Raw genomic sequence first — 14,791 nt, forward strand, 5'->3', positions numbered from 1 at the left:
TAACATTTTTGTATTGTTCCCTTTCATAACGTGCAGACTGCCTCCAAGTCTTCAAGTCTGTTTATGCAAAGCCTGCAGGTTTACTTGGAGTTTATGTTTCTAGTGTCAGGTTCAGGGGTGTAAACGCCTCAGCATCCTGACTGTGATGTCACTGTGTTTGGCACACAGAATAAGACCCATTGTAACTGTCTTAATTCTTTTCATTAATTTTCCTAAATGAACGTGAATGGCATGGTGTGTTTTTACATAATTATGGCACAAGTGAGAGGCTTGAGGGAAAAGTCCAACCACTACGGTATCAAAGCAGAATAAATATTTGCAGAAAAATTCTGCCATAACTTAATATTTTGCATATGAGCCCCTGTACAAAATCTGAGTTATTCCCGGAGCTCAGTCCAAAAGAACATGTCTGTGGCCCAGCCCTGGAAGGCCAGAGATGATGATGGATCGGAAAAAGGTCAGCTTGAGTTGCAGTGCCAAGAATAATGACAGAAAGAACCAAAAAGGCAGAATAACAGTGCACCCAGAGTTCTGAGGGAGACCATGCCTTTGCTGCGTGGCCGTGAGATAGGACCCCCTGTGGCTTTCTTCCTGCTCCCAGCACTGGGCCTGGTATTCAGCTGCTTCATGGGTTGGCAGTTTTCCCCAGCCATGCATGTCAGCATTTTATAATCCAGCCCCACAAGTGCTGAGATGTCTGTAAGCTGAGGGCCCAGAGTCACTGAAGCTTGCCGATTTTATTGATTTTACTGCTCTGTGAGAAGCACAAGCCATGGAACATAAAGGGAAGCCAGACAAGGCTGAACTTTGGGTGTTGGGTTTGTGGTGTTTATCTGAAGGATGCTTGCTCACAGGAGCCGTTTCAGGTACAACAGAGCCTGCAGGCCAGTGCCTGTGGACTCAGCATCATGCTTCCCTGGTCGTTGCCACCTGCCCTCATTCAACTCGACTGTGACTGTGACCGAGTCCTTGTTCCTAGGCTTCGAGCCTTCTAGTAGGACACGTGACAAAGTCATGCTAATACCTATGCTCTCATCTACCCTTGCGCTCTGTCCCCTCCACCCTTGTAAAGACCGAGTTTCCATGATGGCTTTCCTCCTGGGATAATTTCTCTCTGAAGTGCCAATCATTTGGAGGCCAGGTGGAGAGATGAAGGGGTGGGGCTTGAACTGCAGGATGGAACTTGAACCTCCGAGCTCTGGGCCAGAAGTGGTGACAAATGCTGGACCCCCAGGTGGGCATGGGGCAGACAGAGGTGAGGATACATCCTAGAGCAGGAATTCCATAAACATTAAACAACTGACAAGCCAGCAGGGCCCTAGGTTGTGGAGTGGGCCGTTGTCTAAATTGTGCAAAATCCAGGGATCCTCGGGAGAAATAGTGCTTGGGGATCAAAGGCCTGTATAGTGTCTCAGCACTGAGGTTACTTAGCTTTTCTGAGTCTTCATTTATTTGCAGCCGTAAAATAGGCTGTAACATTAAATACTATTTTGTGTTCAACATAAGTAAGTATCAGTAATTCAGCTCAACAAGAAATAGGAGTCTCTGTGAGTAGAAGCAACCATGGGCCTGCCTCTGCAGGTGTGCTAAGTCACTTCAGTCATGTCTGACTCTTTGTGACCCTATGGCCTAGCCTGCCAGGCTCTTCTGTCCATGGGATCCTCCAGGCAAGAATACTGGAGTGGGTTGCCATGCCCTTCTCCAGGGAATCTTCCCAACCCAGAGAACAAAATCGCCTCTCTCATGTCTCCTCCAAAACCCGTGGAGTTCTTTACCACCACACAAATATAGAAAACAGCTCTTTTGGAGTTGTTAGCCATCCCTTCAAGGGAAGGAAAAATCCATTCTTCACGGGATATAGACTGTCAAGACAGGATACCTTTGTAATCCAGTGTCAGTGGGTGGTGTATTCCTGGTGCTTTAGGACTTTTGGAAAGGGAGGGACTGAGCTCACCGTGGGAACAGTGGGCCCAATATGTTAGCAATGTCTAATTCAGTAATAATTATGAAATTTACCTAGTAAGGATAAACCACAACTTTGCCTAGCACTGGCTTGACTCTTAGAAGCTCTTTGAGGGATGTGGGTATATGTTAAAACTGGTTAAATAAAAATGTTAATTATATACTCCTGTAGTATTGACATGACATGATGTAAACCTTTATACAAAAACATTGATTTTGACATCCCTTTGGAAAGCCATGAACAACAAATAGTTCTCTGCTTATCTCTTGATCCCTTTCCAGCCCCACATCAGTTCTCGTATCTGTAGTTTGGGGGTTGAAAGAAACTGTTTAAGATCTTTCCTTCCTACCTCTGAGACGTGTTGATTAACTGCACAGAGTCCCTTTGCATCTGTGGGGTGTTTTCTAGAGAGAAGGATGGCTGGCCTCCAAAGGGTCACCTTCCCCACCCTCATACTACAGCCATTCAGAAGTAGAGGACCAGCATTGACAGTCCCTGTCACCTGCTGGTCCATGCAACTCTTCGCCTTCGGCCTCAGGGCCTTTACACTTGCTCTCTCCTTGCCCTGCAAAGCTGTTTCCCTAGACACTCCCACAGCGTTGCATATTCCCCTTGCCTGCCATATTGCTTCTCCTTAGCGCTTGTACAGGTTGTACATGTTGCATGTTTTCTTGTTTGGATGTCTCTCCCAACTGGAATGTTAGTTCCAAGATGGTAAGGATTTTTTGTGTTAAGTGGTGTGTCATTAGCATCTACAGCAATACCCAGAACAGGTATTCCTTGATAAATAATCAGACACAATAATAAATAAATGATCACCTGTTTAACCCAAAGCACCCATTAGCCAGTTTGGATCCATGTTGAATGCAAAGTCTATCAGGAGACAAGGAAATGACTACTTCACACACCTACATGAGACCCCAAGCCTGACACCCATGTGTGTTTGGGGTCCCTTAGGTATCTCAAGCCTGAGCAGGCCAGAATAATGCATGACCAATTAATTAATTAACACTAAATTGGTTGAACTGGCCATGGGAGGCCCCTATGTGGATGCTGCCCCAAGACTTGGATTCGGTAATGGCTTGAATTCCTTAAAATCTTATTGCATACTTTTTGGAAATTTATTTCAATTACATTTTCAGCACATTCAGTCTTTTGGGAATAAAAATGTATTTTCTCATGGAATTATGTATATTCTGCACTCTGTGTATTAAGCATCTAATTAGGGTTTGTAGGCATAGACTTTGGCACCTGAAAATATAGAAGGCTTCCATTACCGTCTTCTGTGTCTATAGACTCTTGCAATGGGGCTTTAAACTTGGCTGCTGCTGCTGTTTCATTGGTTTCATTTCTTCTCCTGTCCCTCTGTTCATTACCTAATTGTCTGGGTTCAGAATAGATTTGCGAATGAAAAGCAACCAAATTCAGAAAGCAAAAAATGGAAACCTCAAATTAGGCTCTTAGGAAAACAGGCAAAAAGCTGGATGGCTTCTGAAAGGTGAAAGAAGGGAAGCCTCATCGCCATGGAGGAGACAATTTCAGGATATCAGAATGCAGGGAACTGCAGTTTTCTAATTTAACACTAAGTACAAGTTCACACATTACAGGGCTCAGCTGAGAAATGAAATGATATTTCAGTATCTTAATGGTCTCCATTCTTTGAGGAATTAGTTTTGTATGGGTAAGCATCAAAATAGTAATATTATAGTTTCTCATTAAAAAAAAAAAAAACTTTTTTAAATACACAGCTTATTTTCCAAGACATTTATGCCATTATTTGTAAACTCATAATAGTGACTTATCATCTTTCATATTGTTGTTCAGTCGCCAAGTCATGTTATCAATTGCAAGTTTGTGCAAGACTACTTGTCTATTGTTAAGTAAACTGAGAGCTCATTCCAAAAACATATTTTACATAGACACTTTAATGATGTTTTAATTTCTAAAAGCACCAACTAGGCCCTTTAAAAATGCTCTTGATTTTTTAATCTATTTTTTAATTAATTTTTGTTGGAGTATAGTTGCTTTACAGTGTTGTAAGTTTCTGCTGTACAGCAAAGTAAATCAGGAATATGTATATCTCCTCTGCTTTTGGATTTCCTTCCTATTTAGGTCACCACAGAGCACTGAGTAGAGTTCCCTGAGTACATTCTCATTAGTTATCTCATTTGATTAAAATCATTCTACAGAAATTCTCTGGCTAAGGTATATGTATGGCTGATTCCTCTTGCTGTCCACCTGAGACTATCAAAACATTGTTAATCGATTATACTCCAATAGAGAATAAGTTTAAAAAGGAATTCTCCTGCTAAACAGCAGGGTTTTGTGGTTGCTGTCACACCAAACTTTGCTTTAATCAGATCATTGTGAAGTGAGTTTGGGCTGGGAGCAGTTGACCCTTAATTAGAGTAAACCAAGATACTGAACAGTACTTCAAATGAGGGCCCAGCCTGGGAACAAAAAGCCTTAAGGAAAGCTGGCAGGAGAAAACAAATACAGGATTCGGGCAGACAATAGCCGTGGTAGAGTCATCAACAGTCATTAGAAGATAAGGCTGCTCTGTTAGTAATGGAGATTTACAGCTGCATTAGCTTAAGAAAAGCCTCTTAACACCCTGTTTTTCCAAAGCATTTTTCCCACCCCTAGAATTAACCGGGTAACTTTGGGTCAGCTTTGATTCCTTAAATTCAATTCTTTTACACACATCTTTTCCTCTTCTAATTCCTCAACTTCCTCCCTCTCTCTGTTCTTTCTCCCCAGAGAGAAAAATCCTGCATTAACAGCACTGAGGCTTTGGGGGGTTCTGTTTGTTTGCGGGAGTACCCATTTTCGAATTTGTTTGTGTTTTAACTAACCACACACCCTAACAGAGTCGTGTACCAACAGCATTTTTGTATTTCTGTCTAGATGAATGGCTAGATGGTAGAAAGTCACGATTCAATAATTCTTTAAACCCAGAATAAGTACGTTGTTGAAAAACACAACTATCATTCATCTTTCACCCTCCGAATTATGTATAATAACTCAAAGAAGTTTCCCATCATGTTTTGCAGGAATGACCTGTTTTTAAAATGTTAAATTCACAGTCCTGCCTGCGAGGCCTCCTAGACTTTTATTCCTTTTTTTTTTTTTTTCCTATCTGGGGTTATGGACCTCAGGAGAGCAGGGAAGGGTTACAAGGTCAAAGCCTTTTTCCTCCTTGGAACTTGCGGCTTGCTGGGAGAGGGTTGCCTGGAAAATAGATGCTTTAGAAGGAAGAGGTTGGGGTCAGGATTTTAATTCTGTTAAGCAACAGCTGGTTTGAGTTTCTTTCCACTTCTATCTCCTGCTCCCTTCCTCACAAATCCGTGGAGAGAAAGAATTTGTGCAGAAGGAACCGGCAACATAAAAATCCACCTTCTATTCCTAGGGTGCTTTATCTCTGGCATCTTTGTTACACATTGAATGTCAAGCACTAGAGGGATAGGATAGATTTGATGAGGTGAACTCTGTGGGAAGGATGGCTAGAGCTTTAGTCCAAAGAACCTTTTAAAATACAAGATGCACGCCTGCCGATTTCTTATAAGATTTTTTTCACTAAAACTTTTAATGGAAATAAGTGTCAGAAAGGCCACTGTGGTATTTGGAGGCTGACTGCCAAGAGAAGAATCATGGCTAAAATATTAAAACATGCCAAGTGCGTATTACTTGTTTCTGAACTAGAGACCATGTCTCCAAATTATAGTTTGCCTTCATTTGTTCAGCAAATGTTTATTGAGTGTTGCTCTTCCCACAAAGATGCTGGAGGCTGGGGCACAGCAGTGAGATGTAGGAGTGCTTACATGTGAACAGGTGTATCAGTGTGAACCCGTCTGACTGGGCCTTAACCCACAATTACACCCCCTATTCTAAACAGTTTATGCATGGTGTGGCATTTTAAAATCAGGTCTGTTCCAATCATTTTATAATCAACTCATAAATCCACTATTTAAAATGAAAATGTAATAACAGAAAAACAGTAAAAAAGTTTTTTGAAAACAGTAAAAGAAAAACATCATGGTTAATTTTTTTTAGATTGGGAAGTCTCCCATGCTTTTTTCCTACACACACACACACACACACACACACACACACGTGTGTGTGTGCGAGCAAAATAAAACATCTCTCAAATCAATGGCAAACTAGTAACAGATTTTCTGGTCTGGGCTCCACGCTGGCCTCAGGCTGTGTTGGTGTGTGGCTCAACAGCAATCAAAGGTCATAATTTCATTGGCAGTTAGCATCAGGTTTAATTTTTCTAGCATGTTAGATTTACCGAAATGTCTGGTTTCAGTTACACTTCAGCATTGACTGAATCAGCTCAGAGCAGTGTGATGTCTTCAGGTACCTGAGGTTTATGGAACACATATGCTAATTGTTTTCGATCACTTTCCTTTCTAAACACAAAAATGTGTTTTCTGAACCTGAGTAACAGTAGTCCGTATTGACATTGCTCCTTTCTTACATTGAAAAAGGACCCAAAGTAGGTAAAAATGTCAATTTAACAAGACTGCCACCTACTGATTGACGTGGTTGGCAAACACTACCAATTTCAGTGTTTGGTGGTGGTTGTTTTTTTTAAATAGCTGTGTATGGTTTTTCCCCCCAAAAATGTAGACGCTTTTTCAAAATTAACATGTATCAATTTTAATTGTGTTTTAGGAATGTGACCAAGTTCATATAGACGATGTCTCTTCCGATGACAATGGACAAGACCTAAGGTGAGCCCGTGATCGGGATGTTATGGTTTAATTGCTCAGCTCATTAAGATGAACTTTCTCTTTGGTTAACTTTGGGCTTTTCTTGCATCTAAATAGCACATATAACTTTGGAACAGATGGCTTTCCTGCTGCAGCAACCAGTGCTAATTTATGCTTGGCAACCGGTGTGCGGGGCGGTGTAGACTGGATGAGAAAGTTGGCCTTCCGCTACAGACGAGTAAAAGAGATCTACAATACCTACAAAAATAATGTTGGAGGCAAGTGACTATCATCAGTAGCCTGCTGGGTTGCTTAAGACAGTCTCAATAAAATACTCAGAGCATCACACATTTACATCACATTTTTGGGGGTAGAACAGCTTTTGCTGAGAGTAGTTTCATCTAACCAGTGATTATTCTGCTGTGATTGAGTGAGAGAAGTAATAGACTTAGAGCCAGCTGCCCTGGCCAGTGGTGTGAGTTAGTAAACTTACTGGAGTACATTTCTTGACTTCTTGCCTAGAGGACTTAAGATGAATCATAAAGGATCCTTCGCAGGTAGATGTTTGTATTAGTTCATCTTTTGATTGTGTTTCAAAAGGACTTTGGTACGAAAAGGAATATATTGACCTCCCTGGTGGCTCAGATGATAAAGAATCTACCTGCAATGCAGGAGACCTGGGTTCAATCCCTGGGTTGGGAACATCCCCTGGAGACGGGAATGGCAACCCACTCCAGTATTCTGGCCTGGAGAGTTCCATGGACCGAGGAGCCTGGTGGGCTGCTATAGTCCATGGGGTTGCAGAGAGTCAGACACGACTGAGCAACTAACACACAATGAAAAGTTTAAGGGTGGGTGTTGGTTTCTAGCATGGCTAAATTCAGATGCCCTGGTGATGCAATCAGTAATCCTTGGCCTGTGATTTCCTTTGGGGTCAGTCCTTCCTGAAAGGTGGCAAAAGTGACCACCAGTAGACCCAGGCTTCTATTCAACCAGTCTAGCACCTCCATGGGGTGGAGAAACATCTTTCCCAATAGATTCAACAAAAACGTTCCAGACACTTTCAGCGGCCAAGACAAGGTCATATGCCTGTTCTGGGAGCCAGACGATAGTGTTGTGTCTCTGCCCAAATTATTCAGTTGGAGGAATAGGGGTGAGTAGGCTCCCTCAATAGAAGAGAGGACTTCTATAACTAGAAAAAGGGATGTCGGGGATGCAGAAACAATAGATGTCCCCTACAGTACTAAATATTTGTTGAATGGTATGTGAAAAAATTGCTTAGTACACGTAAAGCTTGAGGGAGGTATTAGAGTAGTTTTAAATGTTTATTGTTTATAAAGTTGGCAAAACTCGTTGGTAAGGAAGTAGTTCCTTTGCTTTTAAATCCACAGGTCTGCTTGGTCCAGCCAAGAGGGAAGCCTGGTTGCAGCTAAGGGCTGAAATTGAAGCCCTGACAGACTCCTGGTTGACACTGGCTCTGAAAGCCCTCACGCTCATTCACTCCCGGTAAGTTGTCCCCAAGTCACTTCGTAGGGCCTCTGCCTGAAGACAGGCTTTGCTTGTTCGTTGTGGAGACTTATTTTTCAACTGTCTTTTTTTTCTTTCTGTTCTCATAGAACGAACTGTGTGAATATTTTAGTAACAACTACTCAGCTTATCCCAGCGTTGGCGAAAGTCTTGCTATATGGTTTAGGAATTGTATTTCCAATAGAAAATATTTACAGTGCAACTAAAATAGGTAAGCTACTTTTTAATCATTTATATAACAGTCAACCTTTTGCTTTCAGGCTAGTAAAAACAAAAGGCAATAAATAGGATTTTATTTACAGGATTCTAAATGTCAGAAAACTAGAATAATGTTTAAACCAAGTTTATTGTCAAAATTGCCTTTAGATGTGAAGAGAAATATAAAGCATAATCCATGTAGCTGAACTCAGAAATTTTTACTTCACTGGCTGACATTAAAACTTATGCATTTTACTACCGTCAACTTAGCATCATTTTTAGATTATTATCTGATTTTTATTCTCTTAGGTAGCTTCAACAAAAATTATTTTATAAGCTAAAACAAGTAGTTATATAGAAACATACAAAGCAGAAATAACTAATAGCAGCTTTAATTAGGCAACTCCAATATATTATTATTACTGGAACTATTTTTTTTTTTTTTTTTGCTTTAACATGTGTAAATGATTAAGTTCTCATTTTTGTTATGGGGATCAAAAAATTAGATTCTTGCAAAAAGAAAATGTAGTTAGGAAAGATTACTGTGAAATTTACTTAAAATATCAAGCAAGACAAAACAAAAGTAGGAATTAAAAGAAGACATGGCTCTTGTTCTTAGGGAATTCACTAACAGAGGAAACAGACAACAAAATAACTATAGTATGACAAAGTATTCAGTGGTATATAAATGAACATTTATCAAGTATTTACTAGGTGCCCAGAATCGTACTAAACATTTTACATATTAAAGTCCATCTTTGCAACCTTTTCATTTTACAACTGAGGAAGCTAAATCTCAGAGATATAAGCAAGTCAGTTAAAGTTAACAGCTAGTAAAGTTGAGGGTTAGAGTAGATCTCTGAGTCTGAGGTCCAGCAGACCATTCCACATGCTGAGGTATCCTACCAGTAAGTGCCCAGTGTGCACTTCATTGGGAGAGCATTCAGTCCCACTCAGAAGGAGGCAGAAGGGCAAGTGTCAGTGAAAGTTAAAGGGAAGGTCTGACATTTGAGCTGGGTATAGAAGGGTATATAAGAGTTTATTTATAGGCAGTTTTTATAGGCAGATGGCTAGTGAGAACAAAGCAACAGAGAAATTAAAATGTATTCCCTGCTGAGGGAGTTGTGAGTTTTCCTGGGTGATTAATATGCAGTATTCATGGGTAGCTGGCAAGGTAGATTTGGGTTTTAAGTGGGCTTATATGTTGCTATGATGAGGTGAATGTTATATAATTGAGTCCTAGGGACAGAGGATGAGTGACCTGGTAAGTGGGAAGAAGGTTGTTTCTGGCTGAAGAAAAAGGGGCAAAACAGACTATCTCTGATTTGTTCTTCTCTTCAAAGAATTTACTAAACTGTCACTAAAAAATTACGTGTTTAGTTATTTGTTCATAGTCTCCTTGATAACTGAGTCTGTCTGGGTCATTCATCATTGTAGCCATAGGGCCTAGCACATAGTAGGTACTCAATGTTGAATGAAATGGATGAATATATGGTTGTTTGTTCAGAAGAAGGCTGACAATAGAGGTTTCTCTTAGGCAACTGGATCAGTATTGACACTATTAGCTGATGGGGAAATGATCTGATTTGATGACAAAAATAAGAGTTTGATCCTACTTATGTGAGTTTGAAGAACCTGTAGGATATTCAAATAACCCTATAAAGTTGGAAATAGTTGGAGTTTGAGAATGACTGCTGCCTCCTGAGAAAGGCCAAGAACAGAAAACTAGAAGACCCTTATAAAACAAAGAATTCCTAGTAGCCTGATATACCCAGAATTTTTACATGTTCTCAGATAAATTAGTAATCAATTTCCATTAACTCAGGTCTTTATCTGTATCAGTTAAGAGAAATCATGTTTTGTGAACAGGGATCCAAGATAAGGTTTTATTGGCACATGAAAGAAAGAACATATTCCAAATAAGCATATAATATACAAGAGATAGTACTTAACTTCCTAGAAGGAAAGGAATAGTAGTATATTACATGTTCTGCAAGTTGAAGTTTAATCTCAAATAATCTGAAAATGTGAGGATAATAGGAAATTATAATAACAATCAAGAAAGTATTTTTAATGGACATATTGTTTGCAATATTGGAATTTTTTTCAATATAGAATAAAAATTCAATTTAAATACTGTACAGTGGTAGAAATGATCTCAAAACCAGTGGTAGAATCACGTTCCTGTTTTTTTTTTTTTTTAGTAATAAAAATAGAGATTGAAACTCCTGTTAATTACTGCTCATCTTGCCATCAAATGAGATTGTGACATGGGGATCAGTGCAGAAAAACCAGGGATGTTTTCCTATAGGCAAAATGGCAAAATCAGAAAAGGAAAGGGACTGGTCTGTCATTCAGCAGAGAGCTGTGATGTTCTTTCAGACAAAATGGATTCATCAAAATCAAAATTCCATGTAAGACCTCAAATTAATCTCTAAATGTGAGCTTCAGTTTATTAATTCTTATTGTGTATTCACAATGAACCTTATTAGGAAGATAGTATTAGGGTGAGAATTTGTCCATCACAGCTTTATTTTAAAGTCACATTGAGTTTACCTTCCTTTTCCCGTGAAGAGGAAACTTAACAAAAACATGCAAACATTTCGCTCTAAGGGGGAAAAGAAAGTTTCATGACATCCAAGTGTTCGGTTGTATATTTTTTTGCAGTGAAAACCAGCCTTTGTATTTGTTTCTCAAAGTGATTTAATATTTCACAGGTTAGTGAGCAACTACAGAAGCATTGAAATGACATCTTTGAATAAGGCTGGCTCCATTTCATTCTGTCAGATGCAAACTAGAGATTTTAGTGCAAAATACAAATATAAAGCAGACATTTGTTTAAGCAAACAAGCAATTTGTTCGTGTGTATATCTGATCCTTATTTGAAAGAGGTACAGGTCCCGCTCAGCCATTCACATCTGAAAACTATAAACTGTCCCATTGTCCATTAAAATGACCTTATTGGCAGCCCTGGACTTGGAACCCCAGTTCCTGTTCTGCAAAGCAACAATGACTGCATTAACCACAGGGATGTGCTGACAGCATAGCTGCCACTGGAGCCCAAACTAAGTCTTGACGTGGGAAAGATAATAGACAGATAAAGGTATCCTGTTACCTTTATCCCGCTTTTCCTCTAGGAAAGTACTTTACTGAACATTAGATGCCTGGGTCAGGCAAGCATGCTCTTATAGGTATTGTAGCATGGATCAGGCAAGCATGCTCTGGTAAGGCCCCAAATTACATGACATTCATTTTAGAAACAGTTTTCCAAGAATATTTCCAGTCAACACATTTGGCCTTGGAAGTGTCTTTCATTCAAAGAAGTATTCCAACCTGAAAATGAAGGGATAAACTAAGTCCAGTGTTTGATTTCTCTTGCCGTAACAAAACCAGTCCTTCAGTTTTGTTCATCCTTCTCAACAGCCTTTCAATCAGATATTAGATTCAGTGTTTGATAGATCATGAAATGTTTTTTAAATCAAGTTAAAATATATTGGCAGAATGGCATGATTTTGTTTAGTCTCAGCTCAGAGGGGGCAAAGTACTACTACAAAACAATACTTCTTCTACCAAATTTATACTTTAAATGACTAGATCTACTTTTTAATAAATGTGTCTTGGAGGAAAAAGTACTAAAACTGTCAATTTCCCAGGGACAGGATACCACATGGGTAATTCATTTACAGTTTTTGCTGTATTGTGCTGTTCTGCATACTCCCCAAATGGCATGTAAAAGCATGCTTTTCCTAGTTCACACAAGTATGATAGAGTTGGGTCAGAAGCATAAAGACAGCATTTTATATAAAAAGTTTAAGTCCTAGAGTGCTGACTTACAAAGTTTACATTTTTTTATAATTTACTTTTGTTCATTAGGAAAGGAAAGCTGTTTTGAGAGAATAATTCAGAGGTTTGGAAGAAAAGTGGTGTATGTTGTCATAGGAGATGGTGTGGAAGAGGAACAAGGGGCAAAAAAGGTGAGTGTTCCTCATTGGTGTTTCTTGTGCCCTTTAATTTTTCTTAGTCCTCAAAATCCTGAGCTGGATCATTTAAACACATTACATTCCTCTGAAACAGATTGTGAATGCGTTCAGAACTGTAAGCACTGATCAAGGGCAGAGTAGAATTTAATCATTATTGAAATAATCTTTTTGAAGAGGGATATTCACAAGCTCAGGGGTCATGGATGGTTCATCTTCACAGAATGTGGACTTGGGAACAGAAAAGGAGGCTTAGCTCTGCATCTGTCACCTGGAATAGAGACAGCATACATGCCTGCTAACGCCAGCATGCCCCTCTCTGCACCCACGGCAGACATCACCAGGTGATTAAACCTTTGTTACCTAAGCCTGGATGCAGCCTACGAACCTTCTAAACATCAGTTCAGAAAGACGCTACCAGCTGATCAGAGCTAGGATGCAGAACTCTTCTTCCCTAGAGTAGAGTACCTTCTTTTGATCACAAGGTCAGTGAATCACCCTTTGGGGATGTGCAGAGAGGAGGAAGGAAGCAGACCCAACTTTAGCTCTCTTGATCCAGTTTACCCATCATATTTCTATTTTTCTGCATCCCTGCAAGGATAATTCTGTCATTTCCTTTAGCAAAAGCTTTCTCATGAATGTCCTTCATCACATTTTAAAAAGGGGGAAGGAGAGGGGACCACATTCCTTAGCCAGGCATTCAGGGTCTACACCATCTAGTAACAACCTACCTTTCAGTCTCCTCCATTCTTGCATCTTACGCTGTAGGCATATTGGTCTGCTTACCTTCCTCTGGCCACGCCCAGGACCTCCTCCCTGCTTTCCCCAGGGCCCGAATGTCACTGTCTTCCTCATTTTTCAAAATCCAGTTTATATACCACCTTTTCTGTTTCTCTTGTTTGTAAGAACTCAGTTATAAGTAGCACCACTTATTCTATAATTGGAGAAAGCGAAAAAAGTGAAAATATTAGTCACTCAGTCATGTCCGACTCTTTGCAACCCCATGGACTGTAGGCCCACCAGGCTCCTCTGTCTGTGGAGTTCTCCAGGTAAGAATACTGGAGTGGGTAGCCATTCCCTTCTCCAGGGGATCTTCCTGACCCAGGGATCAAATCCAAGTCTCCAGCATTGCAGGAAGACTCTATACCATCTGAGCCACCAGGAAAGTCCTTAATTGGAGAAGCTATGGGAAATAACTTGGATTCTTGAGCCAGACAGCCCTGCGTTTGAATTGCAGCTCTGTCATTTACCAGCTCTGAACAGGTTACTTTACCCTTCTCTCTCTCTATCTATACATAGGGACAGTAGCAGCACCTAGCTCGTTGGGCTATTTCAAGGTTTAGATTTAGTTAACGCATTATGGACTGTGGGACTTTTGCAGAAACTAGCAGCTGTGGCAGTTTGTTACATCAGTGAATATTTTGAAACACTCTGGTCAATAACATTCAAGTAACAAGAGATATATTGATATGTCTCTGGTAAATAAGTTGTTAAGATATAAGACAGGGTCTGATAACTATGAAGTATGCAACAAGTGGCAGCCATTATTATTAACTATTTGTGTATGTGCCTGAATCAGCGGTTAAGTATGAGCTCCTGAGAGGTAGGAATCTTATATTTTGATTGATTTTTGTTTGGCCCTCAGTCTTCATTTCTTTTTCACAACTCCCTAAATATTGGCACAGTCATGCTGTAATATTTCTTAAATTGAAGAGCATTAAATATTTTGAGATTAACCAATAGGATAATTTTTTCATCTCTTGCCCACACCCTCACTCATAGAAATGACACAGTATCTTTCCATAAAGGAGGAAAGCTCTTCTGGAATAGTCCAGTATATCCCAGAAATGGCACCACACCATAGATGCAGTATGGCACATGTCCAGCCTCTTTATAGAGTCCAAGAATGGTAAATTCACCTTCAGTAACCCTGAATTCCAGTAAAAGCATAGAAAGTGTAAGTCGCTTAGTTATGTCTGACTCTTTGTGACCCCATGGACTGTAGTCTGCCAGGCTCTTCTGTGGAATTCTCCAAGCAAAAATATTGGAGTCGGTTGCTATGACCTTCTCCAGGGGATCTTCCTAACCCAAGGATGGAACCCACGTCTCCTGCATTGCAGGCTGATTCTTTACCATTTGAGCCACCAGGAAAGCCCATCAAAGCATAGAAACTGACCCTAATTCTATAAATAATAGATTATTTCTCTTATATTCATAGATACACCATATTCCCAGGATTACAGTTTCCCCAAGTGTGATCAGCACTGGTGGAAACCCACCCACACTTTTTAAAAACTTGATTCTAAGCAGTTTTTGCCATCTAAGCACTCACTCTGCATTCCAGCTTCACCAATGGCCATTGTCATTAGCTACATCTGTTAGCCCTTTGGGCTGTCTTCATAAAAAGA

At 40.1% G+C, this 14,791-nt stretch overlaps 1 protein-coding gene across 10 annotated transcripts in view; it reads left to right on the plus strand.

Moving 5' to 3' along the window:
* Nucleotides 1–14,791, plus strand: part of EYA1 (EYA transcriptional coactivator and phosphatase 1) — a 193,975-nt gene that overhangs the window by 168,833 nt on the left and 10,351 nt on the right. For all 10 annotated transcript variants that reach the window (XM_070382268.1, XM_070382274.1, XM_070382270.1 and 7 more), the window contains 5 exons: nt 6,644–6,702; nt 6,799–6,959; nt 8,073–8,187; nt 8,298–8,419; nt 12,280–12,380. In XM_070382268.1, coding sequence (XP_070238369.1) covers nt 6,644–6,702; nt 6,799–6,959; nt 8,073–8,187; nt 8,298–8,419; nt 12,280–12,380 — 558 coding nt within the window. The remainder of the gene's footprint in view (nt 1–6,643; nt 6,703–6,798; nt 6,960–8,072; nt 8,188–8,297; nt 8,420–12,279; nt 12,381–14,791) is intronic.

The sequence above is a fragment of the Bos mutus genome, chromosome 14 (genome assembly GCF_027580195.1).
Source record: "Bos mutus isolate GX-2022 chromosome 14, NWIPB_WYAK_1.1, whole genome shotgun sequence".
Lineage (NCBI taxonomy): Eukaryota > Metazoa > Chordata > Mammalia > Artiodactyla > Bovidae > Bos > Bos mutus.